The sequence below is a fragment of the Erinaceus europaeus genome, chromosome 1, assembly GCF_950295315.1.
Source record: "Erinaceus europaeus chromosome 1, mEriEur2.1, whole genome shotgun sequence".
NCBI classification, from domain to species: domain Eukaryota; kingdom Metazoa; phylum Chordata; class Mammalia; order Eulipotyphla; family Erinaceidae; genus Erinaceus; species Erinaceus europaeus.
The window spans coordinates 37549284-37574961 of NC_080162.1; the positions used below are offsets into that span (position 1 = coordinate 37549284).

General features: G+C 44.4%; 1 protein-coding gene across 3 annotated transcripts in view; it reads left to right on the top strand.

Moving 5' to 3' along the window:
* The window catches only part of APCDD1L (APC down-regulated 1 like), a 72568-nt gene that overhangs the window by 39894 nt on the left and 6996 nt on the right, over nt 1-25678 (top strand). For all 3 annotated transcript variants that reach the window (XM_060183950.1, XM_060183860.1, XM_007525144.3), the window contains 2 exons: nt 19369-19507; nt 23499-24051. In XM_060183950.1, coding sequence (XP_060039933.1) covers nt 19369-19507; nt 23499-24051 — 692 coding nt within the window. The remainder of the gene's footprint in view (nt 1-19368; nt 19508-23498; nt 24052-25678) is intronic.

Sequence of the window (25678 nt, forward strand, 5' to 3'; positions counted from 1 at the left end):
CCCTGTAGATCTGAGCTCACATTCTGTGGTTATAAATAGCAACATTCCAAGCTGCCCCAGTATCAGGACCCATCTTCCTCAGGTGTAGCATAGAGTATGCTGTCCATCCTCCCTTTGGAGGATTCTCTACCACTGTTGATCCAAGTTGAGGGCAAGGTCCTATGGGGGCCTACAAAGGAGTCTATTGTGTTGTTCCTGATAGGAATGACTGATAACAATGGAGAGAGGGATATTTTTAATTTTTTTAAATTTATTTTAAAAAGGAGACATTAACAAGACCATAGGATAAGAGGGGTACAACTCCACACAGTTCCCACCACCAGATCTCCGTATCCCATCCCCTCCCCTGATAGCTTTCCTATTCTTTAACCCTCTTTCCTATTCTTTAACCTTCTGTAATTGCTTCCCCGCTGAACATGGGCGTTGACTGGTCAATCCATACTCCCAGCCTGCCTGGAGAGAGGGATTTATTTGAGGTCTAGGCCCATCATGTCTGTTTGGGAATCTCAGGACTCCCCAAATAGGGCCCCAGCTGAACTCTTCATCTGCACTATTCCAGCCCTTAGGTCCATGATTGTTCAGCAATTTGTTTGGCTTTGTATGTTAACTCTCTTGTCAACCACCAGGTTCCAGATGCTAGCATGAGGCTGACCAGACTTCCCTGGACAGACAACCCCACCAATATGTCCTGGAGCTCTGGTTCCCCAGAACCCTTCCCCACTAGGGAAAGAGAGAGACAGGTTAGTAGTATGGATCCTCCTGTCAATGCCCATTTTTCAGTGGGGAAGCAATTACAGAAGCCAGACCTTCCACCTTCTGCATCCCACAATGACCTTGGGTCCATACTCCCAGAGGGTTAAAAAATAAGAAAGCTATCAGGGGAGGGGATGGGATACAGAGCTCTGGTGGTGGGAACTGTGTGGAGTTGTACCCCTCTTATCCTATGGTTTAGTCAATGTGTCCTTTTTATAAATAAAAAAATAAATTAAAAAAATAAAAGCAACACAATGAGATATATATTTGGGGATAAGATCATAGGCAAATTAAATGGTCATATAAAACACACACACAAAAAAAAGCTGGAAGAAGGGGGGAGAAAAGAAGAGAAGAGAAAGGAAGGGAAGCAAAGGGGAGGGGGAGGGGAGGAGAAAGGAGAGGAGAGGAGAGAAGAAAGAAGAGGAGAACAGAGGAGAGGAGAGGAGAGGAGAGGAGAGGAGAGGAGAGGAGAGGAGAGGAGAGGAGAGGAGAGGAGAGGAGAGGAGAGGAGAGGAGATAGCATAATAGCTATGCTAAAATACTTTCTCATTCTCATTCCCTCCACCATCATAAACCAAAGCTGAATAGTGTTCTGGTTAAAAAGTAATAGGTACATAAATAAATGAAGGTCCTCCCTTCCTTCACTTAAAAAAGTTTTAAAAATAAAAGAATTTAATTTAATTTATTTATTTATGCATTTTCTAAATGTATATGCATAAATGCATACACATACATATGTGTATGCATGCAGTAAAATAAATTCAGTTTGCTGTGTTTTTAGATCGTCTGCATCATTACTGGTCTTTTGTGTGCTTAAACTGTGAATAATTGGAAGTTGTGATAACTTTTTCATTATGGTGCTCAAGAAGGTCACTCAGAGGTCCAGTACTTGTTTTGGACTGAAACCCTACATCCAGTCCACAGCACTGAGTGTAGCCAGGAGGTACTCTTAACAACTTTCTTTCTTATAAGATAAATAAGTAAATATATCTCTTTTTTAAATATCTCGTTGTGATGGATTGTCAGTATTTCTCTCTATCTATTGCAACTTTTTAAAATTTTTTAAATTTTTGATAACTATTTTATGATCATATCTTCCTAGAAGACTGAACCTTTCATGGAATTATCACCTCTGTCCTTAAAGCTTCCTATAGTATATTCCCTCTTTTATTTAATATTGTCACCTAGTTTCCCTGTATTTCATATTTAGTAAATCTTTTCCAATTCCTTTATTTTTTCCTCCTTCTCACTTTTGTTTTTGTTTTATTTTAGAGAAAGAGAGAAGGTGCCACAGCACTTCTGGTTTTTTAAAGAGAGGAAAAGATAGAGATGATAGAAATAGAGACAAAGACAGAGAGTGTCTGAAGAGACCATACCACCAGGTTTCCTTCATTTTACTGTTGAATGTAAAACATAAATTCCCCAATTTTTATTCTTCCTCTATTCTTTTCTTTTAACCAGAGCACTGTTCAGCTCTGGTTTATGGTGGTGTGGGGATTGAACCTGGGACTTTGGAGCCTCAAGCATGAGAGTCTGTTTGCATAACCATTATGCTATCTACCCTCCGCCCAGTTTCTCTATTCTTTATCCCTCTGGGAGTATGGACCAAAATTCTTTATGGGGTACAGAAGGTGGAAGGTCTGGCTTCTGTAATTGCTTCTCCACTGAACACAGATGTTGGCAGGTTGATTCATATTCCCAGCCTGCTTCTATCTTTCCCTAGTGGGGTAGGGCTCTGGAGAGGTGACACTTTGGGACACATTGGTGAGGTCATCTGCCCAGGGAAGTCAGGATGACATCATAGTAGTCAAGATGGCATCATCTGCAACTTGGTGGCTGAAAGGCCGTAAGATATAAAGCAGGACAAATTGTTTAATAAACAGAAGCACAAAGGTAGGGATAAAGCAGATGAAATTGGGAGTCTTCGTGTGGAAAGAAGCTAGGAAGTCTATTTTAGGTGTGTTCTGAGGGGCCCCTGACTAGTAATTTTTGCCTGAGCCTGATAACTAACAAGCAGGTAGACTAAAATTATTGTCTGGGAAGATGGTGTCAGTGTTTACAATAGGGCTAGAAATCTGGATTAGGGAATCTAAATTTTTAACTGATATTTTTAAATCCTTTGCTTATCATCTTAAAAATCATAGCTTCCTCAAGCCCCTGGCTCCCCACCTGCCGGGGGGTCGCTTCACAAGAAGTAAATGCAGGTGTCTATCTTTCTCTCCCCCTCTCTGTCTTCCCTCTCCTCTCTCCATTTCTCTTCGTCCTACCCAACAATGATGACATTAATAACAACAACAGTAATAACTACAACAATAAAAAACAAGGGAAACAAAAGGGAAAATAAATAAATATTAAAAAATCAGAGCTTCCAGATAGTCTGTGGGTACATGAAAAAATGCTTATTATCAAGAAAATGCAGGTCAAAAATACCATGAAGAATCACCTTACACTTGTGAGAATGACCTGTATCACAAAGAGCGGAAATAAGTGTCGGCAAGATTGTAGGGCTAAAAAAAGAATCCTCATACATTGGGACCATGAACTGACCCAGCTGCTTTGGAAAACAAAATGGAGGCTTCTCAAGATGGTAAAAAACAGATTTACTATAAAATCCATATATTAGATAACTTCTGTTTATCTAATCAATGACTATAAAACTAGTAATTTAATGGGCAGGGGTAGATAGCATAATGGTTATGCAAAAAGACTCTCATGTCTGAGGCTCCAAAGTCCCAGGTTCAATCCCCACACCACCATAAATCAGAGCTGATCAGTGCTCTGGTAAAAGGGGTGGGGGGAAAACCCCACTAATTTAAAAGACCATATGGGCACCTGGTTGAGCACACGTTGCAATATGCAAGGACCCAGCTTCAAGCCTCCCGACCCCACCTGCAGGGCTTTGTGAGTGATGGAGCAATGTTGCAGGTGTCTCTCTGTCTCTCTCCCTTTCTATCATCCCCTTCCCTCTTACCTTCTGGCCGTCTCTATCCAATAAAGATAATAAAAAAAAATTTAAAGAACATATACTTTCTCATGTACATTATAGTACTATTTTCAATAGTCAAGTTATAGAAACAGCCTAAGTGGTCAATGACAGGACACACACACACACACACACACACACACACACACACTGGAACACTACTCAACTATAAGAAAACATAAAAATCTTGATATGAGTGACAAGATGGATGGAGCTAGGGTGGTGTTAAGTGAAAAAAAGTTAGAAAGAGAAAGATAAATATGGATAATCTCACTGATATGTTATATAAAGAAACAAAGCAAAGGGACAAAAGAGAAATACCAAGTCAATCCTTAGATTCAAACCACAGAATTGGGGCAGTGACAGAAACTGTGGCAGAAATTTGACACTTGGGTGGTGGTTATGGTGAGATAACATATTTGAAGAGGTGTGGAAAAAACACCCCTGAAACATATACAATGAGGTGAGGTAATGTTGCATCAATTAAAAATAAAACAAACTTTTAAATTTTATTTATTTTTATTTTATTGGATGGAATAGAGAGAAATTGAGAAGGGAGAAGGAGATAGAAAGGGAGAGAGAGAGAGAGGGAGAGAGAGGCCTACATATCTGCTTCACAGTTGGTCCCAGAGTTGTGGTTTATTGTTAAGCTGTTTAACATATCTGCTTCACAACTCATGAAGTATCCCTCATGCAAGTGAGGAGCAGGGGCTTGAACCCTGGTCCTTGCACATGGTGATATGTATGCTTTACCAGTTCAGCTGTGTCACCACCTGGCCCCCAATAAAATAAACTCTTAACCTCAAAAAAAAAAGTTGATAACTTCTTTCTAGTTAAGTTTCCTTCTTAGTAAAATACTTTGTGTAAATAGCTATTTAATATACTGGCAAATTTCTTGGTATATTTATCTAAAAATGTCTTTGTCGGGAGTTGGGCTGTAGCGCAGCGGGTTAAGCGCAGGTGGCGCAAGGCACAAGGACGGGCATAAGGATCCCGGTTCGAACCCCGGCTCCCCACCTGCAGGGGAGTCGCTTCACAGGCGGTGAAGTAGGTCTGCAGGTGTCTATCTTTCTCTCCTCCTCTCTGTCTTCCCCTCCTCTCTCCGTTTCTCTCTGTCCTATCTAACAATGACGACAACAACAATAATAACTACAACAATAAAACAACAAGGGCAACAAAAGGGAATAAATAAATTAAATAAAATAAAATATTTTTTAAAAAATTTTAAAATAAAAATAAAAATGTCTTTGTCTTATCCTTATCTTGAAAGAATATTTGTCCAAATACACAAATCTAGGTGTATAACTATTTCTTTTTCTTTTTGACTTCAATGTTCTTTAGATTTGAGTAATGAAAAAATTTGTTTTAATTCATCCTGCTTGCATTTACTGTATTTCTTTTACCAGGAATTCAGTGTCTTTTGCCACTTCTGAAAATATATGATTTTTTTTCTACACTTACTACTTCTCTTCTACCCTTTCTTTTCTTTCCTTCTGGAAGATATTAGTTAGACTTTCTCCTTATAGCTCCTATGTGTCTTCATCCCTTTTACTTAGTTTTCAATATTCCATTCCCTGAATTTTGGGTAATTTCTTTATATCTGTTTTCCAGTTTATGAAGCCCCCTTTTAACTGTATCTAATCTGCTCCTTCATCTAGTTACTACCATTTTTTTATGCCAACAGTTGTATTTTAATTTCTTAAAGTCTTATTTGATTCTTCTTCAAATCTGCTTACCCATTTTACAGGTTCACTTTACTGTTTAGTGTTTACTTTATTTAATTCCACATTTTATTTCATTAAATATTTCACACATATTTTTCTTTGTTCTCTGATAGGTCATTTAAAATCTGATGGTCTTTTGTTTCTGCTCTTACTCAATAGTGGATTCTGACATTTGATGGTATTAATTTGAAACTTACTTCTGTTTGGTGTTAATCTGCGGGAAATATTGGAATCTAAAATAGTTGTTTTTCTCAAGAAACTATCTTTACTTCTCCTAGCAGTCAGGGACTACAGTCAAGGACCACTATAGCTCCTGATTCCCACAAGCCCCTTGGCACAGGTAATGTTGACACTGACATGTGCCCTAAGAAGAGTCTCCATAGCTTCCTAATTAGCTCACTGTAGGAGTCAGGGAACCCAAGTTTCCCTACTTTCTAAAAAATTACATAAAATCTAGTTGAGCATAATAAAGGTATCCCTTACAATATTCAGATAACCGCACTGTAGCAGTTAACTAAGCAGGAAACTTAAACATTTTAAAATATTTGTTTATTATTTATGCATTTGTTCATTTATGAGCGAGGGATCAGAATACTGCTAAATTCTTGCATATGGACAGGGCTTTAAGGACCCTCAGGCATCAAAGTCTGTGCACTAACTCAGTGAACTATTTCCCAGGCCGAGAAAGCTCACAAGATTGCATTTAAAAAAAAAAAAAATGGCTTCTCTGTAAAGAGTATATGACATGGAGGGTGGGGGAGATAGCATAAGGGTTATGCAAACAGACTCTCATGCCTAAGGCTCCAAAGTCCCAGGTTCAACCCCCCCTATACCACACCATCCCCAACCTGCACCCCCATAAGCCAGAGCTGAGCAGTGTTCTGGTGTTTCTCTGTGTGTGTGTCTCTCTCTCTGCATCCCTCTAAAAAAAATAAAATAAATAAAATATTTTTTTTTTAAGTTTTTTAATGTGGTCTGGGAGGTGGCATAGTGGCTAAAGCACTAGACTCTCAAGCATGAGGTCCTGAGTTCAATCCCCAGCAGCACATGTACCAGAGTGATGTCTGGTTCTTTCTCTCTCTCCTATCTTTCTCATTAATAAATAAAATCTTTCTAAAAAGTTTTTTAAAAAAAAGAGTATATGACAGGAGGCAGAGAGAATGTTGGGAAATAGTGAAGGGTCATTATCAGCCCTTCACGTGAGCAGTAATGGTGGATTGACCCAAAGTGATGGCCATGAAATTAAGGGGTCGGAAAGAAATCCAACTCAGTAGATAACCAATAACCCTTGCTTAACTACAGGCATAAAAATGTGTGTGGCCATACACAAACTTTCATTAACCAGTAGTTTCCTTGCCATTGTTCATGTTAGATTTACAAGAAATAAAACACTGTGGGAGTAGCACAGAGGGTTAAGTGCAGGTGGCGCAAAGCTCAAGGACCAGCGTAAGGATCCCAGTTCGAGCCCCCAGCTCCCTACCTGCAGGGGAGTCATTCACAGGCGGTGAAGCAGGTCTGCAGTTGTCTATCTTTCTCTCCCCCTCTCTGTCTTCCCCTCCTCTCTCCATTTCTCTCTGTCCTATCTAACAATGACGACAGCAACAACAACAATAACAATAACTACAACAGCAATGAAAAAAACAAGGACAAAAAAGGAACATAAATAAATAAATAAATAAAACATTGTATATTGGTCAGTGTGGTCAGTGGTATAAAGACAGAGCTACTCACACACACCATCAATGAAGGGTAAATGAAGCAGCACTTTTAGAGGACAAGTTAATGAACATACAATGTCTATGTTGAGAATTTTTCCAAAGGACACACACAAAGTTTTACACCAAGAGGCATTAAAAAGAACAACAAACTATTGTAATATATATGTATACAATTGACCACAATAGAAATGACCATCTGCAGACGGACAGTAGGCTAATTTAATCAAGATGAATCTATATAATGGGATACTATTTTGTCTTTTCCATAGAGAGATAACTCTAAGATGGAAAGATATCCCTGATAATTTAAGTATAAAAAGCAAAATGCAGAACGATATGTATAGAAAGATCGCATTCATAAAAAAATTTTAATAGCCAAATAAAAGCATATACATTTATATGCAGAGATCAGCATGAAACCATTTTCTGGGAGAATACACAAGAAACTGTTAAAATGATTCACTTTGGAGGGAGTAACAGGGGCTTCAGGGTAGAAAGGAACCTTCACTTTTCATTTTATACCTTTTTTATACATTTTGAAAATTCCACTGCAGACCATGGACTGCATTAGTTTGAGGGGGTTAGCCTTTTTTTATTGGACTCTTCTTGATTAGGGCACCTGCTTCCCTTGCTTATTACAGCTCCTGCTTCTGCCATTTCATTATTTCCTTCAGTTCCTTCCCCCAAAGACTGAATATGCCTTCATCCCTCTAGTCTAAAAAAGCCAACCTTCCTCAAAGACTTCTAAAATCTATTATTAAGTGAGAAACAGATTTCAAACAATATGGATAGTATCATTCCATTTTTACCAAAAAAAAAAAAAATCCTGGATAAATGCATTTTTAAATTTTTCTTATTTTAATAAGAGAGAGAGATACAAAGAAGACAGAGCACTGCTCAGTTCTGGCATATGGTGGTGCTGGGCATGGAACCTGAGACCTCAGAACCTCAGGCATGAAAGTCTTCTGAATAACCATTATTCTGTCTCTTCAGCCCCTGAGTAAATGCACTTATGTGTATAAAAAGAAAAAGGTCTAGCTAGATGTATTTACTCATTCAAGGAGAATGGTATCTGTTCCTGCCCTGTTCAAAGCAGTGACGCAAAAATAAAAGTTCAGCAGGGAGCATGGTCCCTGTACCCGTGTGTCTCCACATCCTGGATCCCAGAATCTATTATGGAAGGTAGCCGCACCCAAGGTTAATGACATTGCAGTCTGGGTGCAGCAATGAGGGGAAGAATTTTTATATCACTTTCATGCTTGTCCATATCTTCTGATTCATTGTCATGCCCTGTGTATGACATAAAAGAACTTATAGATAAAAGTAATAATTAAGCCATAAAGCACAATCTCTCAGTCCCTCTGGTTTTGTCTGTCTGCTCTGACCTATGCTCATCTCCACGGTATTTAAGACACACTGATGCTGAAAAGATTGCTCGCTCTGTATCTGGAAGTCCAGTGTAAGTGGGTGGCCTGTATTTCATCTGTAGTCTGCTTATAAACAACCTGTTCCTGGAGTTTGGACTCCTCTCTATGTCTCTCCTGTGTCTTCACCCCGTAGAGCATTTTCCTTGTAGTTCTGTCTCTGGCCAGCTTCTACCCTCTGTCCTCACCCCTGGAGGATACCTTGGACAGAGTCTGGTCCCAACAGGGCCCTCAGGAACCTTTTCTCCTGGTTGCCCCTCCTGCTCCTCAAATGGCACAGCTCCAAGGCAGACCTCTCCCTGGGCCCTGTCTCCAGGGCCCACACAATGTCCCCTTCCTTTTGGGATGGGACTCTGTACACACACACACACACACACACACACACACACACACTCCATTCTCTCTGTCTTCCCCTCCCATCTCAGAAGCACCTGGCTGGCCTTCCCACCTCCTGTCCAGCCCCTCAAGGCCGCATTGGTCTGGCCCCACCAGCAGTTTGAGGATTTGGCAGGGGACATCTCACAGGCCGCACCATAAACCACATCATTCTTCAGTCAGGCCAGCAGGCCCTTAGAAACTTGGTCCCCCAGTGCCTGTCACAAGGTGCCAACAGGGCAATCTGACCACATCTGATCGCTACTGGCCTATAATTGAGTCAACATTTCTCTCCAGATCAACTAATTCATTTGCACTTGTTTTTTAAAAATAACCGACCCCTGTAAGCTTTTGCATGATGCTAACAATGTCCCAGGCTGGATGTGTTAGTTATTGACTGAAGACAAAATAGACATGTAACTAATCAAGTCGAGACAGCCCATCAGCACTCTGGAGCCCCAGGCAGATGCCTGTTGGAAAGCACTGCTTTACAAAAATAAATTAAATTAAAACAAAGCCACCAGTTTGCACCTTCCACCCTCCCGCCCATGATTCCTTATGTGAGGAACACTCCAGATCCACCCACCTCCCCCCTCCCCAAATAGTTAACCAGTCCTCCTTCACATCCCCTGCTGTTCTCTGCCTCTCCATCCCTCCGTTTCTCTCCAGGCCTGCCTGTCACCAACTAATTATGTGTCCCTCAGCCCAGCTGTGGTTTCACACCTCCCTGCCACCTTCGCAGTCCCTGCGCAAGTGCCCATTACCGTCCTTGTCTACCTGCCAAGCATCTACCGCATCCTGCCAGGCTCACAGCGAGCTCATGGGCAGCCGCCCTCCCCATGGCCCCTTTTAGTCTTTCCCTTCTGCAAACTGGCCGCACAGCAGGCAGAACTTTTCCAAGGTTCTATTGCCCTGGCTCAGAACAGAAGACCCTTGGCCTTTGTGGGAGCAGCCTCACTACAGGGTGCTCTGGCCAGATAGATGTTGAACAAAGCCCAAGGGCTGCGTGGAAGGAGCCCAGAGGCCGCAGGTAGCAAACCTGGTTGGGGCCTTTCCACCCACCAACCGTGTGACTAAAGCTAGACGCCCACCCCCACCGACCGCCCCCGCCCACTGCCCTTTCCACAGCCTCCGTCTCCAGGTCTTTACTGGGGACAATCACAATACCTCTCCCCAGGGCTTGTTATGAACATCGAGCTAAGACGTAAACGTGGGCTTTGCAGACTCTAGAGCTTTGCAGAAAAGCGCAGCTTATTACTGGGATGGTAACAATGATACCGGGTGACTAATCCGCTGTGGTCACCCAATTAGCACTGCCTCGCTGTCCCCCTTAATGAAGGCTGCACGCTAGCCCCGAGAGAAAACCGCCACAGGTCCAGGGTCGCTAGGGAAGGTAAAAATTACAAGCCTGTTTATTTAACATTTAGGAAACCAACGCATTTTCCTGTACCTTGTCTGCAACACTTAAACCAATATTTGCGTCTTTGGGATTCTATTTGTATGGTAATTTAAAAATAGGGTTCGGAAGTACAGCTGGCCTTTCTCTTGAAGCTCCGAAAGCACATTAATTTTTCTAGACGGTAAAAAATAATGCCATAATTAAATATTACCATTTCTCTTAAAATAAAATCTGGTAACTCCTAACAAAATGAGTTTTTCAAAACATGATGTAGGCTTTCCCACAAAATTGCACTCTAGGGAAATTCCTTATTTTGAATGTATGAAAGAGACCACGAATTTAATCTCAACACACTGTAAGAAAAATTGATTTGTTAAATTACAATAATTTTCTTGCATTTAAAATCTCCGCGTTTCGTGTCCGCTGCTGACCCAAGAGCCCCCCTATATGTGTCCTTGGGGGAATGGGCTGAGGAGCAAAGATGTTTTTGTTTTATTGTTTATGAAGTCTCCCGGCTGCCCTTTCTAGTGGTTCCAATTGGAGAATTGCTTTGTGTTGCAAACTTCCTGAAAGGAGAGACCTCAGGCTATGTGACCCCATCACCCTGTAGCGCCGGTCTCAAAGTCGATTTTCTATGAGTGAAAGGGGAGATCTGCCACCTGGAAAAAAGCGTGGACCCCAGAACTCACCTCCAATGGGCTCTCTTGCCCCAAAGTTTGAGTTGACCAAGAAAGCTTGGTGGCCTTGGGTATGAACCGAGGTTGGAGGAGGTGGTGTTGGGTTTCACCGGGGGCGCCCAACAGCCCCAACCAAAGCTCAAGGGCGCCCCCTTGTGGAAACTCCCAAGAACAGACTAGTAAGTGGTATATTTGCCCTATGCTGGGGCTACTACCCCTTCCACCTCTGGGCAACTCTCAGACCAAAGGCAGTCAAGGAAGGTCATCAGCTTCCATCATTCTCTTCTGAAGACTTAGAAACTCCTGAGAAACGAGAAGGTTCTTGGCCACTCCAAGAAGAACTGGTAGAAAACCAATTCCCAAGGCTCCATGAAGAGTTAGGTTCTCTAAGGTGCCACCTAGCTGATTTCTTCTTCTCCTGCTTCCTTTTCTGAGAATCTTCACCCAGAAATGGTCGTCTTTCTAACTGAGTGGGTCAGAATCTTCTGATTATCTTGCCAATGCCCGTTCTATAGAACAATGAAAGCTTCAGTCTTCTGCCAAGAGCAAAGGAGGATTCAATACGATGTGAGCCTTCTAGAGATAGGTTCTTCTGAGCAAACACTGACTTACAACTTCTACAGCAGGCACTAGAATTTTCTGTGAGATCAGGTATGTTAAGAAACACTGGGAAGGGAGTTGGGCAGTAGTGCAGTGGGTTAAGCACAAGCACCGGCGTAAGGACCCCGGTTCGAGCCCCTGGCTCCCCACCTGCAGGGGAGTCGCTTCACAGGCGGTGAAGCAGGCCTGCAGGTGTCTTTCTCTCCTTCCTCTGTCTTCCCCTCCTCTCTCCATTTCTCTCTGTCCTATCTAACAACGACGACATTAATAACTACAACAACAACAAGCAACAAGGGCAACAAAAGGGAAAATAAATAAATTAATTAAAAAATAAATTAAATTTAAAAAAGAAACACTGGGAGAGTTCAGCACCCTCTCTGCCCTAATCTTAGCCCCCTCCCCAAGCTTCCCACATCCCCCCCCCAAAAAAAAATCCCCAGCCTGACTCCTCAAAGCACAGAATGGAACATCAGCATCAACAAAGAGCACTGACCAGATTTGGTATAAATTATGAATATCTGAGGGCCAGCATGCAGATCTGGGAATGTAAAAGTCGAGCTAACGAAGCCTTGTCTCCAAGACACCAGAACATCTGGGTGAAAAGGGAAAAATATCCATCAATCACCCTGATGCCTCTGCTATTTAGAAACAGCTGGGCTTTGGCTGGAGTTTTCCAGTTTTCATCTGGGTAGAAACCCCAGCCAGATCGAGGAGTAATTAGCATTATCAAGGGGCCAAGAGAGTGATTTTTGATGTGAACATTTTTTTGTACTGGAGCATTCCTAAAACAAACAGAATTTTTTTTTTTTTTTTTTGGCTGATGAGCCAAGCCAGACTTTGTCTCCCCAAGTCCCCAATTCCTTTCCCATTCCGTGTGCTGTTTGCTTCCTTTTCCCCAAGCAGGAAATGCTAAGCAGAGACCAAGGGGCAATGTCTGCATGGCTAGCTGTTCTTTTTCTCAAAATGTTCTCAGTTTTTGGAGACACATATATGAGACAAGCATCATCTCCAGATGGTACCAACCAGCCCTCCTTTTCCACTGACCCCCTGGTCCAGCCTGTGCATGGAGACAGAGAGACCTTTCACCAGCCTTTCAACACACTGACATCTCAGTCAGATGCCCTGCTCCTTCTCACCTTTCCAGAATCTCATCCCTCCAAAACTCCTCAGAAACACTTTCAATTCTCTCAGTCCATCAAGCAAAAAGGGAACATTTCAGAGACCTGGGTGCTGAGGGGAGCATAGTAGACTTTTTCTAGAACACACCATTTCTGAGTTTCCCAGAAATGCAAAGCCTGCCTTTCTTCTCCCTCAGCCTTGCCCAACACACACACACACACACACACACACCTTGGCCTCATATACAAAGGCTATATTAGATTAGATGGGTGAGGGAATTCAATGATGGTCAAATGAAGGACATTTGAGGATTCCAAAGAGGAATCATTCATACCAAAGGGGACATTTAGGCTCCTAAGGACTCCAAGTTTGTCTTCATATTTCTGTGATTTGCTGAGACTGTCCTAGCATGCCAATCCATAGTATTAGGCAGAGAAGAGGGGTTGTCAGTGGAAACTATGTGCCTGTGTGCAATGACTTCATTAGAATAGCACATCTTTTGTTTGTAGCAACACAGTGATGGCTGCCATTTCAATAGCCAGTTTCTGGAAGTTTCTGTCAGGGTGGTTTCTGTACCCCACAGCATGCCAACACAGCTCAATTTGTAACGAGCGATCAGTTCTAATCAAGAGAGATTATTGGGGGGCGGGGGGTAATTGTTGCAGAAAAGTGTGTGTGTGTGTGTGTGTGTGTGTGTGTCCAAGTTCAAACATTCTAGGTGAGTTACCTCAAACTGAATATCTTGAAATAAACCAGAGAGTTTCAAACTCACTCCCTCCCTTAAATAAGAAACTTTATTGCACCGTAAATCTTAACTAGAATCAGTTTTGGAGCAGGGTCAGGGGGAGTATTCAAGCTAATGCTGGGATTGAGAGCCTTTTATGAGGTCTACTCTTCTCTTGGGAAAGATAGTACCAGGGCTGTTAAGAGAACAGTTTGAAAACTTCTGATCCAGCAGAATAGATATGCATACTCCATTTCTGAGTGACAGCTGTGCTGTCCAATACAGAGGCCACATGTGACCACCAAGTTCCTGCAGCATGGTTATTCTAAATTGAGTTGATCTATGAGTACAAAATATACACCATGTTCCAAAAGTTGAATTTTCAGATTTTGGTTTCTAAACACCATCCTAAAAACAAATGAACAGAGGCGATGGTACATAACAAAATGGTTATGCTAAGAGACTCTCATGTCTGAGCAGTGCTCTGGGAAAAAAAAAAAAAAAAAAGGCAGGTAAATTTTTTTCTTTAAAAAATTAAAGAAAAAAAGAGGCAGCTCCCTTGGATATTGAACTGCTTTCCCATGTGTATGACCCGGGTTTGAATCTAGCCTCCATGGAATTGAAGGAAGCTTTGGTGCTGTGGTTTCTTTCATTCTTTCTGCCTTTCTGTCTTCTCCGTCTCTCAAAAGAAAGAAAGAGAGAGAGACAGAGGGAGAGAGAGAAAAGAAAGGAAGGAAAGAGAATAAGAGAGAGAAGAAAGATAAAGAGAGAAAGAAAGAGAGGGTGGTGGTGGACCCAGTTAAGTTCACATTATTAGGTGTAAAGACCTGGGTTGGAGGTCACCTTCCCCACCTGCAAGATGTCCACTTCGTGAGTAGTGAAACAGGTCTGCAGATATCTATCTTTCTCTCCGTTTCTCTATCTCCCCATCGTCTCTCAATTTCTCTCTATCCTATCTATTAAAAAATTAGAAAGAAAGAAAAAAATGGCTGCTAGGAGAGGCAATTGAAGGGGGGAGCAGATAAAAAGTTGCCTGCTGTAATTAGTGCTGCACATAGGAGAGAGAAAGAGGAGAATATCACATGGGGAGGGTTCTACATGAGCCCTCTGGGAAACACCAGTTCTGCTGGAACCTTGATGAAGGGAGAGAATATCAGTGACAAAGGGGAAGGAGGCACTAGTCTCCTGTGCAGAAGCCCTGAGGTAGGACAAATCTACCTGCTCATCCATAGGAGTGTGGAGGGTTCTGCCGGATCACAGATTATGAGGAAAGACATGAATGTTAAACTATGTACATTGGGAAGCCAAAGGAACTTGAGGACCATCATGTAAATTTCCTTTTTTTTTAAGATACCCTGAGCCACTTGTCACCAGCGAAATACACAGCCCTTATTAAATACTACTCAAGGTGGGAGTCGGGCGGTAGAGCAGCGGGTTAAGCGCACGTGGCGCAATGTAAGGATCCCGGTTTGAGCCTCTTGCTCCCCACCTGCAGGAGAGTCACTTCACAGGCGGTGAAGCAGGTCTGCAGGTGTCACCCTTTCTGTTTCCTCTCTGTCTTCCCCTCCTCTCTCTATTTCTCTCTGTCCTGTCCAACAGTGACATCAATAATAACTACAACAATAAAACAAGGGCAACAAAAGGGAATAAATACATAAACAAACAAATAAATAAATATTTTTTAAATGAACAAAAAATACTACTCAAAGTAAGCTTGATATTTCAAAAATTAAGTTCAGATAAACCCCTGTGATCTGTCTGGCAGTCTAGACTTTAATACTACAGCCACGTCTTAGTTCTAACACCCTCTAAAATCAATGCCCACCTGCAGGAAGAAGAAATGTGTACCTCAGCACCTACAGGGCCCTGGCACACCCCCTGGAACCTCAAAGCAAGCGAATTAGGATGGGGAGGGGAGGGAAAGTGCCTTTATTTTGATTGTTGCCCCCATAAGACAAGTATCTGAAGACCTGATATTCTCTGCCTGCTCTGGCTCCAACCCCCGTGCCTTTTCTCCTCCTCTACCCCTTTCCATTCACATCTGCACTTTTCTGACCTTTGAAAAGAGACAGTAGGTTATAGAGCTGAGTGTAAAACTCCTCAGAATGTTTGTTTTCCATCTGTAAAAAGATGGCTACCATGTCTGCCTACCAGAAGATTGTGAGTAGCAGATAAGAAAAGGACACATTTTTATTCCACTTGTAGGAAATATCCAGAATAGGCAAAGGCATAAAAACAGGATGTGGATTTGTGGTTGTCGGGGACTAAAAAGGAAGAGGATCTGGGAGTGGCAGAAAATAGGTGCAGGAGCACCTTTTGGGGCAATGAAGATGTTCTGGAACCAAAAGTGATCGCTGTAAAGCTTAGAGATGTTCTCAATGCACTGAACTTTAATTAAAAAGCTATTTTTTTATTTTATTTATTTTCCCCTTTGTTGCCCTTGTTGTTTAACATTGTTGTGGTTATTGCTGTTGTTGTTGTTGGATAGGACAGAGAGAAGTGGAGAGAGGAGGGGAAGACAGAGAAGGGGAGAGAAAGATAGACACCTCAGACCTGCTTCACTGCCTGTGAAGTGACTCCCCTGAGGTGGGGAGCAGGGAGCTCGAACCGCGATCCTTAGGTTGGTCCTTGTACTTTGTGCCATGTGCTTAACCCGCTGCACCACCCCGACTCCCTATTTTTATGAGAGAGAGAGAGACCAGAAAAATGCTCTATCCAATAAGCCCAGAGTCTCACTCACTCAAAGCATCTACTCTGCTGCTGAGCCACCACCCCTGCCCCCTCTTTTTGACTTATCTTCATGCGGAAAAGATTAATTCTATATTTTAAATGGTGAATTTCACATCAAGTGCAATATACAAAAAAAAAAAAAAAAGTATTTTGCAACTGAGTAAAACAGGACTGCCCAGGGTAGGGTGACACAAGCCTCCACTTTACTGCAACTCACACCTGGTTTGCAAAACCCACACCTGTTATGTATAGGGACAGGTAGTATGTGCCAATGTACTGCTAGTTCACTGGAACTGCCCAGCGGACCACCACCCTAATACAGATGGGATAGCTGATCCCCAAACAAGCTCAATTGAGCACTTACACTCAGGGGAGGCTTACAAAGTGTCCTTCCCCCTTAAGGCCCCAGGCAGGTGTTACATAGTGTCTGCCCATTAGCCTGTTCCTGGCACTCTGACTCATGATAACACATCAAGCTAGAACAGATCATATTTTAAACCCCAGGAGCCTGGTCTGAGCAATTGGACGCTCTGGATTTAATTCTGCAGGTAATTTGAACGATGCTATCTAATTTCAAATGTCCCTGCTCTTATGAGTGCAAAAGCAGCATAATTTTTAATTAGTGAGTAAACAGTAAATAATGGATGGCAGTAAGTGGACACCACTGTTAATTAAAAATCCATGGTTGATAAAAATCAATTTGGCCCATGCATTTAACTCTGTCTATCAGGTCCCCGAGAAAAGTTGTGCAAGCTGGCCCCCAGCACCATGGCTCCCAGAGGTTGTTTCTCTAGTGGAGATACTGTTATAGGGGAGGAGAGTGGGGAAAGAAAAGAGAAGAAGAAAAAAAAAAAAAGCAACTTCCAAAGCGGCAGCTGAAAAAAGCGTGTGTATTCATTGATAAAGAGCTAATTTTATTTCTGCAACCTTGAAGCAAAGCCGGGTTCTATGCTTTCATACAGATGGCCCCCATTGTGTTCGCTGGGTGCATGTTCAGAATATGGTGAGCTTGAATGGGATTCATAGTCTCCCGACTTCATTAAATCCTAATTTCCCACAGAAAAAGAAGACAAACTAAAACACATCATCAGAGGATTCATAAGCAAACATCACGAGGCAGCCACCTTTTCTCGGTGCCTTCAAAGAGTTGGGGGACAAAAGGCTTGTTTTCTTTTGAACAGAAATTTCCCCCAAGAAACCATGCTTTGTGAAAACAATGCCAAGATAATTTTCAGAGCCCATTCACTACTTTGCTGTGAAATGGAGGCCTGATTTCTCCACCAGGCAAATAACACTGACCCCTTTTGGTCCCATCCTTCCCTCGGCTTCTCTCCACCGCCAAATCAACACTGTTGCTCGGGCTTTGTTGACACCAGTGATGTTCAAATTAACCCGTGGAATTGAATCTGGGGCACTACAGCCTCCCGATGGAGTTGATAACAGAGGCTGGAGAAGGTGGGAGACACTGACAGCAATGGGTGTGTGTCCCCCTCCCCCACTAGTAGAGTAATCAGACTCATTTTGTGGCTTTGTCACATTTGGGGAGCATGCACCCCTACATAAGCTAAGCCCAGCTCATCGAACCCTTTTTTTTTCCCAAAAGAAAAAGAAATCGCTAACAACAGACTTCTAGGGTTGCTGCAAAGATTTGCTCCTATAAAAAAATAAAAAATAAAAAATAAAGTGTGCTTGGAGTTTATATTCATTTAAGAGAACCTCTATCATTATAATTGTCACTGCAATCAGCATGAGTCCTGCTTTCTCAACTGCCTTCCAGGGACATCCAGAATCTCTAGGTGAGACTCCTGATCTCCAGGGAAGTCAGGGACCCACTCTATTTCATTTCCAGAGAAGACATGGCTAAACATAAGAGTTTGGGGCCACATGCCCAGTCAGACAAATGCAAAAAGGCACAGTCATTCCTGAACCCAAGATGGGAGGATGCAAATGTTTGTTGGGGAAAGAGCCATCATTCATTCAGTCCTCCATGCAGCCTACACATTTTCCTAGGCCTTCTGGACCACCAGTGCCTGTCTCCTTGGCTGGGTCTCCGTTACCCTGGCCTAGTGCCCTGAAGAATCAAAGGTGTCACTTCCCCCCTCCCCTCATTGAGCCATAGGCAGGGTGGGAGAACTGCTGTTGGAAATCCAGCTGCAGGAGTGGGGGCAGTGGACCAAGGTTGTCACTCCTGAGCATTGCTGTAACATTTGGACACTCCATGCACCAAGCTTCCCACAACACCCGCCATCTGGGCTGTCTCAAGCCATCCCCTCGGAGTGGAGATGACAGTTTCTCGGGAATCGCTGCCTTTAGCAGCTGAAGGCCTTGGTACTTTCACTACTGAGCATCTCCTGAGAGAGAATACAAGCAGTCCCACAGCTGACCTGGCAGGCTTCCATGAGATGAGCACATGTGGGGGTCCCTCAAGAGGACCTGGCCATCCTCCCTGAGGCTGGGCTCTGCTTCAGGCCCTGTTGCTGGGACATCAGCTCTGACACTACCACACTCTCATTGAGTACCCACTATGTGCAAGGTGCTGACCTGCATCCCTTGGAGGTAGCAGAAAACAACACATGGGCCTGGCACCCAGGAAGAACAAGAAGGAAGTGTGTGTGTGTGTGTGTGTGTGTGTGTGTGTGTGTGTGTGTTTGGGGAGGGGGGTGTTTGAAGGGAAAGTAGCCAGCCAGTCTTGCTCCATGTGGGGAGGCAGAGCCTAGGCTCCTCAGTGTAGGAAAGTCCACTCCCCTGGCTTCCCCACTGAGAGCAGAGTATGCAGGTCACAGGAGGGCATGGTCCCACAGCCACTACCTAGCAGATCTCCAGAAGGTCTGGCCTTCCAGCAGTTTGACTTGACACTATAATCCTCAGAGGCTTCCTGTCCCAGAATCTGGGGCTTGTGTTCATGGTGGCCACATCTGGGAACCTAGGAGATGTCAGGAGAGCAATTCTAGGCAACTCAGTTGGAGGAGCTCATCACTATCTCAGGGACTAGGGGAAGGCTGAGGGTGACCAGGCATCTTGGGGAGGGCTAAGGTGGAGATGGAGGTAAGAGGCAGCCCCTGGTGGGCTCTCTGCAGCTCCCTGGGCCAGCTGGGGGCTGGGAGTGGCAGAATGGATAACTCCAGCATCTGCTTTGCAGCCCTCACTGCAGAAGCAGCCAGAACAGCAGGAGGCAGCTTCCTGCGTTGGGAGCCCCGCTGCCAGCAGCTCCTGCCCAGCAGATCACCCATCACCACACTGCTGCCCCCGCGCCTCAATGGACCATGGGTTTCCACTGGGTAAGTTCCCATGATCACTCTGACTACAGGCAGTTGGGCCTGGGCCAGGAGATTTCACCCTCTCTGAGCTCAGTGTCCATATCTGTGAAATGGGCATGATTTATGCAATAGCCCAAGGGACCTTTGGCCTGCCAAACACAAGCCTTAGCCTTCCCCTTCTCCACAGAGCAAAGCAGTGGTGCATGGAACTTTATAGGCCCAGTCATCACAGCACATTGAAAAGTTCTGTGTATTCAGTGTACTGGGCAGCCACTTTACAAGTACTGGTCACATGCCTGCTAGGAACTAGCTACAGGAGTATCTACAGTGCTTACTAAGCGGGCAAACACAGAGATGGGAGCATAGACGATAGTATAATGTTTAAGCAAAGAGACTCTCATGTCTGAGGCTTTGAAGTCCCAGGTTCAAACCCCCACCCCCCGGCCCAACCCATCCCACACCACTATAAACCAGAACTGAGCAGTGCTCTGGCAAAAAATAAATAATAATAATAATAAATAAAATAAACTGAAGATGGTGCTGAGCTCTGCAGTGAAGGAAATAAAGCCAAAGAGGTAACAGTAAGTGAGCCAGGAAGATGCTTTTTAGAGTGATCAGAGAAGACTTCTCCAAGGTGGTGATATTCTGAGAGAATAGGAGTCAACAATCCAGAAAGCCAGGGGAACTGCCCAAAGTGAGAAGCTGGTGCAAAGGTCCTGAGGCAAGAAGTAACCAGCCCCAAAGGTCTAAGGGTCTCCTGAGTATTCCCTCTAATTCTCTCTTTTCTTTCTTCCTTTTTTTTTTATTCTCTCTTTTCAAAAAAAAAAATTACTTACTTTATTTACTTATTTATTTATCTGATAGAGACAGAAATAACTTGAGAGAAAAATGGGAAAGAGGGCAGAGAGTAGACAGCATAATGGTTATGCAAAGAGGCTCTCAAGCCTGAGGCTCCAACATCCAAGGTTCAATCCCCCGCACCACTATAAGCCAGAACTGAACAGTGTTCTAGTAAAAAAATAAATAAAATAAAATAACAAGGGACCAGGCAGTGGCGCACCTGGTTAAGCGCACACACTACAGTGCACAAGGACCTGGGTTCAAGCCCCTGGTCCCCACCTGCAGGGGGAAAAGCTTCACGAGTGGTGAAGCAGGGCTGCAGGTGTCTCTCTGTCTCTCTCCCTCTTTACCTTCCTTTCCCCTCAATTTCTCTCTGTCTCTATCCAATAATAAATAAAGTTTAAAAAAAAAGAAAAATGGGAAAGATAGGGAGGGAGAGACAAAGAGAGACACCTGCAGCACCGTTTCACTGCTCCCAAAGATTCCCCCCTACAAGTGGAGGGACAGCGGCTTGAACTCAGGTCTTTACACACAATCGTGTGTGCTCAACGTGGTGCCACCACCTGGCCTATCTAGTTCTCACTTGAGTTTCTGGGTGACTCTGGACCAGGGAACTTTTGTTCTGTCCTCATTTGGGGGCAGTTTACAGAATCACCCTCCCAACGCAGTGGGGAGAAGGGAGAGAGTAGCCTCTTCATACCTAGTACCCAAATCCTATTTTCCCTGCTCTGCTTTTACAGAGCAGTTCTGTCCCAGGGTCAGGCACTGAACTCTCTGTGTCCTCTGTACACCTTCTGAGGTCAAGGAAAAATCCAGCTGCCAAACATCTGCTAGCACTCTGGGTGGAGGGAAGGGACTTAATTCCTGCAAAACCTCATTGGAAGCATTCCCAGACTCTGACACCTCCACATCCCCCACTCCACATACCAGGTGGGACTGGCTGGGGTCACTCTGAGACAGAACTGGGGTGTGGGAAGGTGGGAGTTGGTCACAGCGTTCTCCTGCCTTGAAAAACAGTACTCTCAAAAAGTTCTGGAAGCTTCTAGAGCCTTTTTTTCCTAGAAAGTTCCCTGTTGTGCTCTCCACACAGGTTGGACTGCTTCCTGGAAATAGTAACGCAAAGGACGCAAAGGATGGCCAGTGTAGACAGTTTTGTCTTCTCTGGCCAGTCTTTTCTCTCATGAGCCCCATGCTGCAGCCCTGACAATTTTTAACTATCGCCTATACTAGAATTGTCTTACGACTTTTCTTTAAACCAACTTGGTCTTGTTCACTTAGATATGTTCATTTATTTCTACAGCTTTATTGCGGTTTAATTGGTATACAGTAAAGTGCACACATTTACAATGTGCCATAATTATTTTTAAAGGAAGCGTAATATCACCCTGGATATGAAGCGCAAAGTCTCTTACCATAAATAGGAGCTAACTGTAAAAAAGAAAGTCAATGAAAACAAAACAACATAATTAAATTCTCACTAGATTCTTTGACCGCCTAAGGCTCTAGGTCTGTTCTCCTTGGGAAAAAAGAAAGGGGGGGGGACGTTGGTGTTAAAGACACATTAGCTCCAATAGAGGCTTTCTCCTTAACATAATCAGAGAAATTAAAAAGAAGAGGGAGTGTTTCTGCATTGCGTGGAGAACATGTTTCTCCTGTTCCAGGTGTCTTGGTATTAAAACTGTATCAAGAAAACAACCCTCCATGTCAGAGTGGCACTCTGACATGGGCTCAGTATAGGGCTCCCTGCCTATGCTTCATTTCAGAATTCACTCCACATCCCCTCCAACTAAGCCCTCGGTAAGAAAGTTCCAGCAGCAGTTTGGTTCCCAGTCCAGGGCATGACGGTAGGTCTGGGAGTCACTTATCTCCCCTTACCTGCACCACCACCACCACCCACCTTCTGCTTGTTTCCATTACCAGCAAGAGAAGAGGAAGTAAAATGATTCACAACCCATTTCTGTAAATAAAGTTTTAATGGTACACAGTCTTTCCTATATTTACATACAATCTATGTTTTAAATCCACCATGTTGGGTAGTTCCAATGGAGACCACCTGGCCCACAAAACAACGTTCTTTGGTACTTTTTTCCCAGCATAACTGTGACCACTTGCATTCATGATGTCACCATTCCTAGGCCATTTTTCTCATGATAGAGAGACAGAGACAGAGAGAGATAATATAGTCAGGAAAAGACATCTCAGTCACAGGACTTCCTAAGGTGTCTCAGTACCTTCCATACGGTGCCCAGCTCCAACTTGGTCTAAGTGCTTGGTAACTATAGTGCCCTACCCAGTAAACTCTCTCCAGCCCCAACAACAGTTATTAACAGACCTTTTCAGGGGCTGGGTGGTGGCGCAACTGGTTGAACGCATGTTACAATGCGTAATGACCCGGGTTCGAGCCCCAGTCCCCACCTGCAGAGGGAAAGCTTTGCAAGTGGTGAAGCAGAGCTTCGGGTGTCTCTCTGTCTCTCTCCCTCACCCCCTTCCCTCTCTATTTCTGGCTGTCTCCATCCAATAAATAAAGATAATTAAAAAAAAAATTTTTAAGACCTTTTCTAGAGGACATTTGCTGACTTTGCTTCCCATTAGCCAAACTGTCACCATCTCTAGTGAAAGTTAAATGTGTACCAGGTTTGAAGCCAGATACTGGGAACTGGAAGGACAAAAAGCAGGCAGAACCCTGCCTCCCAGTGTGAAAAGTACAGGGGTCACCAAATGGTTGCAAACAGTGCTGGATGCTTTCAGGGAGCTTGGGCCCATCACAGAGGGTGGAGCAAGGCTCTTGTTCCTGGTGGGGTAAATACAGTCTGGGAAACTTGCCTAGCAAAGGGGAAAATACGGTATAAACAGTCATCACTCCTCACCAGAGAGGGTGCAGAAACTGGATTCAAACCCAGGGCCTTTGGCTGCAAAGTTTACATGCTTCTCAGACCCAGAGAATCCCCAGGACCCACAAGGAAGGAGAGCTAGAAGGCATTTTGAAGACGATGAAGTATCCAAGGACAGAAGCAAGGCTAACAGAGGCCAGTCAGGAAAACAGAGATTATGTGGGCCCAGCTCTAAACTGAGGCCTGCAGTAGAGGCTAGGGGAGGAGAGCCAACATCCTGGTGCAGCTTCTCATTGCCCCCCAAATCTGTCTCCCCTCCCCAACCCCCCCCCCCCCCACAGCTGTGAAGTACGCCCAGGACCCGAGTTCCTCACCCGCTCCTACACCTTCTATCCCAGCCACCTCTTCCGAGCCCTCCAATTCTACTACGGGGACCCCCTCTGCCGGGAGCCTGCCCACTCCCTGCTCATCAAAGGCAAAGTCCGCCTGCGCCGAGCCTCCTGGGTCACCCGGGGCGCCACCGAGGCCAACTACCACCTGCACAAAGTGGGTGTTGTCTTCCACAGCCACCAAGCACTGCTCGACGTGATCTCGCGCCTCAAGCAGAGCCCGGCAGGCAGGGACTGTGCCCAGCGGTTACCCCCGGCACAGGCCTGGCAGCCTGGGGCCTTGTATGAGCTGCTGAGCGCCCGGGCCGGGCAAGACTGCACAGCCGCACTGGGCTTCTCCATGCACGAGCTCAGTCTGGTCCGCCTACAGCGCAGCCTGCAGCCCCAGCCCCTCATTGGACCCCGACTGGTGGAGGAACTGTTTTTGGGCGACATCCATACAGACTCCGTAGAGAGACAGCACTATCGACCCACGGGCTACCAGCGCCCACTGCAGAGTGCCCTGGTGAGTCTGGGGACCTGGGAAGGAGGGAGGGTGAGTTCTGAGCTTCAACCCAGCAGACTTTGTCCCTTGACCCAACACGGTCCCCACGAATGGTCTGCTGAGCTCATAACATTTGCACATGCTATTCCCACTGCTTCAGAATTCCTTATTGTTCATGATTTAATATGAGCTAGCACAACTTTTAAAATTCAGGTGCATATCTTCATAACTCCACATGCATAAGATTCATCAAGCTCAGGGTCAGGGCATAGCTAACCCAGTAGGGAGCTCACCTTGCAAAGAGGGGGGGAAGGGGCAACAATGTTCCAGTCTCAGCACCACATGGAAAAATCATGACACAGAGGAACCTCTGGTACCATGGTGTCTGCCTCTCTTTCTCTCTCTCTCTCAAAATGAAAAATTCCAGGATGGAATTGGAGGTGATTATGCAGAGTGAAGTGGGTAAGGAGGTAAAAGACAACTAGCAGATAGCTTTCCTCATTTTGTGGAATATAGGTAACTGAAATACATGAACTTGCAAAAAAAAAGGGGGTGGGCTGGTTAGAAACTGACATGAAAATTATGGAGGTTATTTGGTGGAGTGGGGGAAACTAGGGGGGATACAGAACTTGGTGGTGGGTGTGATGTGGAACTACCCCCACCCCCAATAATCTTAAAATCTTGTAAACCATTATGAATCACTAATAAAATTGTAAATAAAAAAAAGAGAGAGATAGAATCATGCATGGATAAGGCCCTAGCACAAAAAACAAACAACAACAAAACCACACCCCAAAGTTCCAGTGTTCTCTTACTATCAGAAAGAGACCTCTTCTCATTCCTCTCACCCACCCCCACCCCAGTAACCACCATAGTTTTCACCAAATCTAAAGGTATTTTTGTGAGACTTTGCCAGCTCATTTGCTTTAGTTATTTGTACTCCACATGAATGGAAACATCTGGTAACTGTCTTTCATTTCTTTATTTCACGTCTCATAATCATCTAAGTTGCATTCATTTTATCCCACATGGCACCATTTGATTTCATCTTTAGTGAGCCACAGAGTGGTGTTCTACTGAGCACTACCAAGACCTCTATAGAGTGGCTCTTCCAGAAGGAACCACTGTTCAGCATACCCAGGTATGAGACTGCTGACACAGTGCACATAGGCTTGGGTCCTCCCACCTCCTCAGCGCTCAGGCCCATTGGCCCCTCTGATCCTCGGTGTTTACATTTCTGGTGTCCAACCCTTCATCATTTTCTCCTGGGTTGCTGCCCTGTCCCTCCTGGGAACTAGACCCTCCAGAGGGATGTGTGTTTGTGTGTTCGTGTGTGTGTGTGTGTGTGTGTGTGTGTGTGTGTGTGTGTGTGTGTGTGTCCCCACCTCACCCAGGGTCTGACACAAGTCCAGGAATGCACTAGGGAGCAGGGCAGCCTTGCTCCAGGGCTTTGCTGAATCACTCTGGGAAATTTCCCTCCACCTACCATGCACCTACAGTGCTAGCTCCCCAGAATTAGGCTCCTGCATTTCTAAGGGCTCCCAGAGGATCTGTGAATCCCATGGGGTGGGAGGCTAGTCTAAAGGGAGCTCTCCTTTCTTTTGAGATTCACCCCCTGGACTCCAGAGTGAATTTCACATAAGCAGAT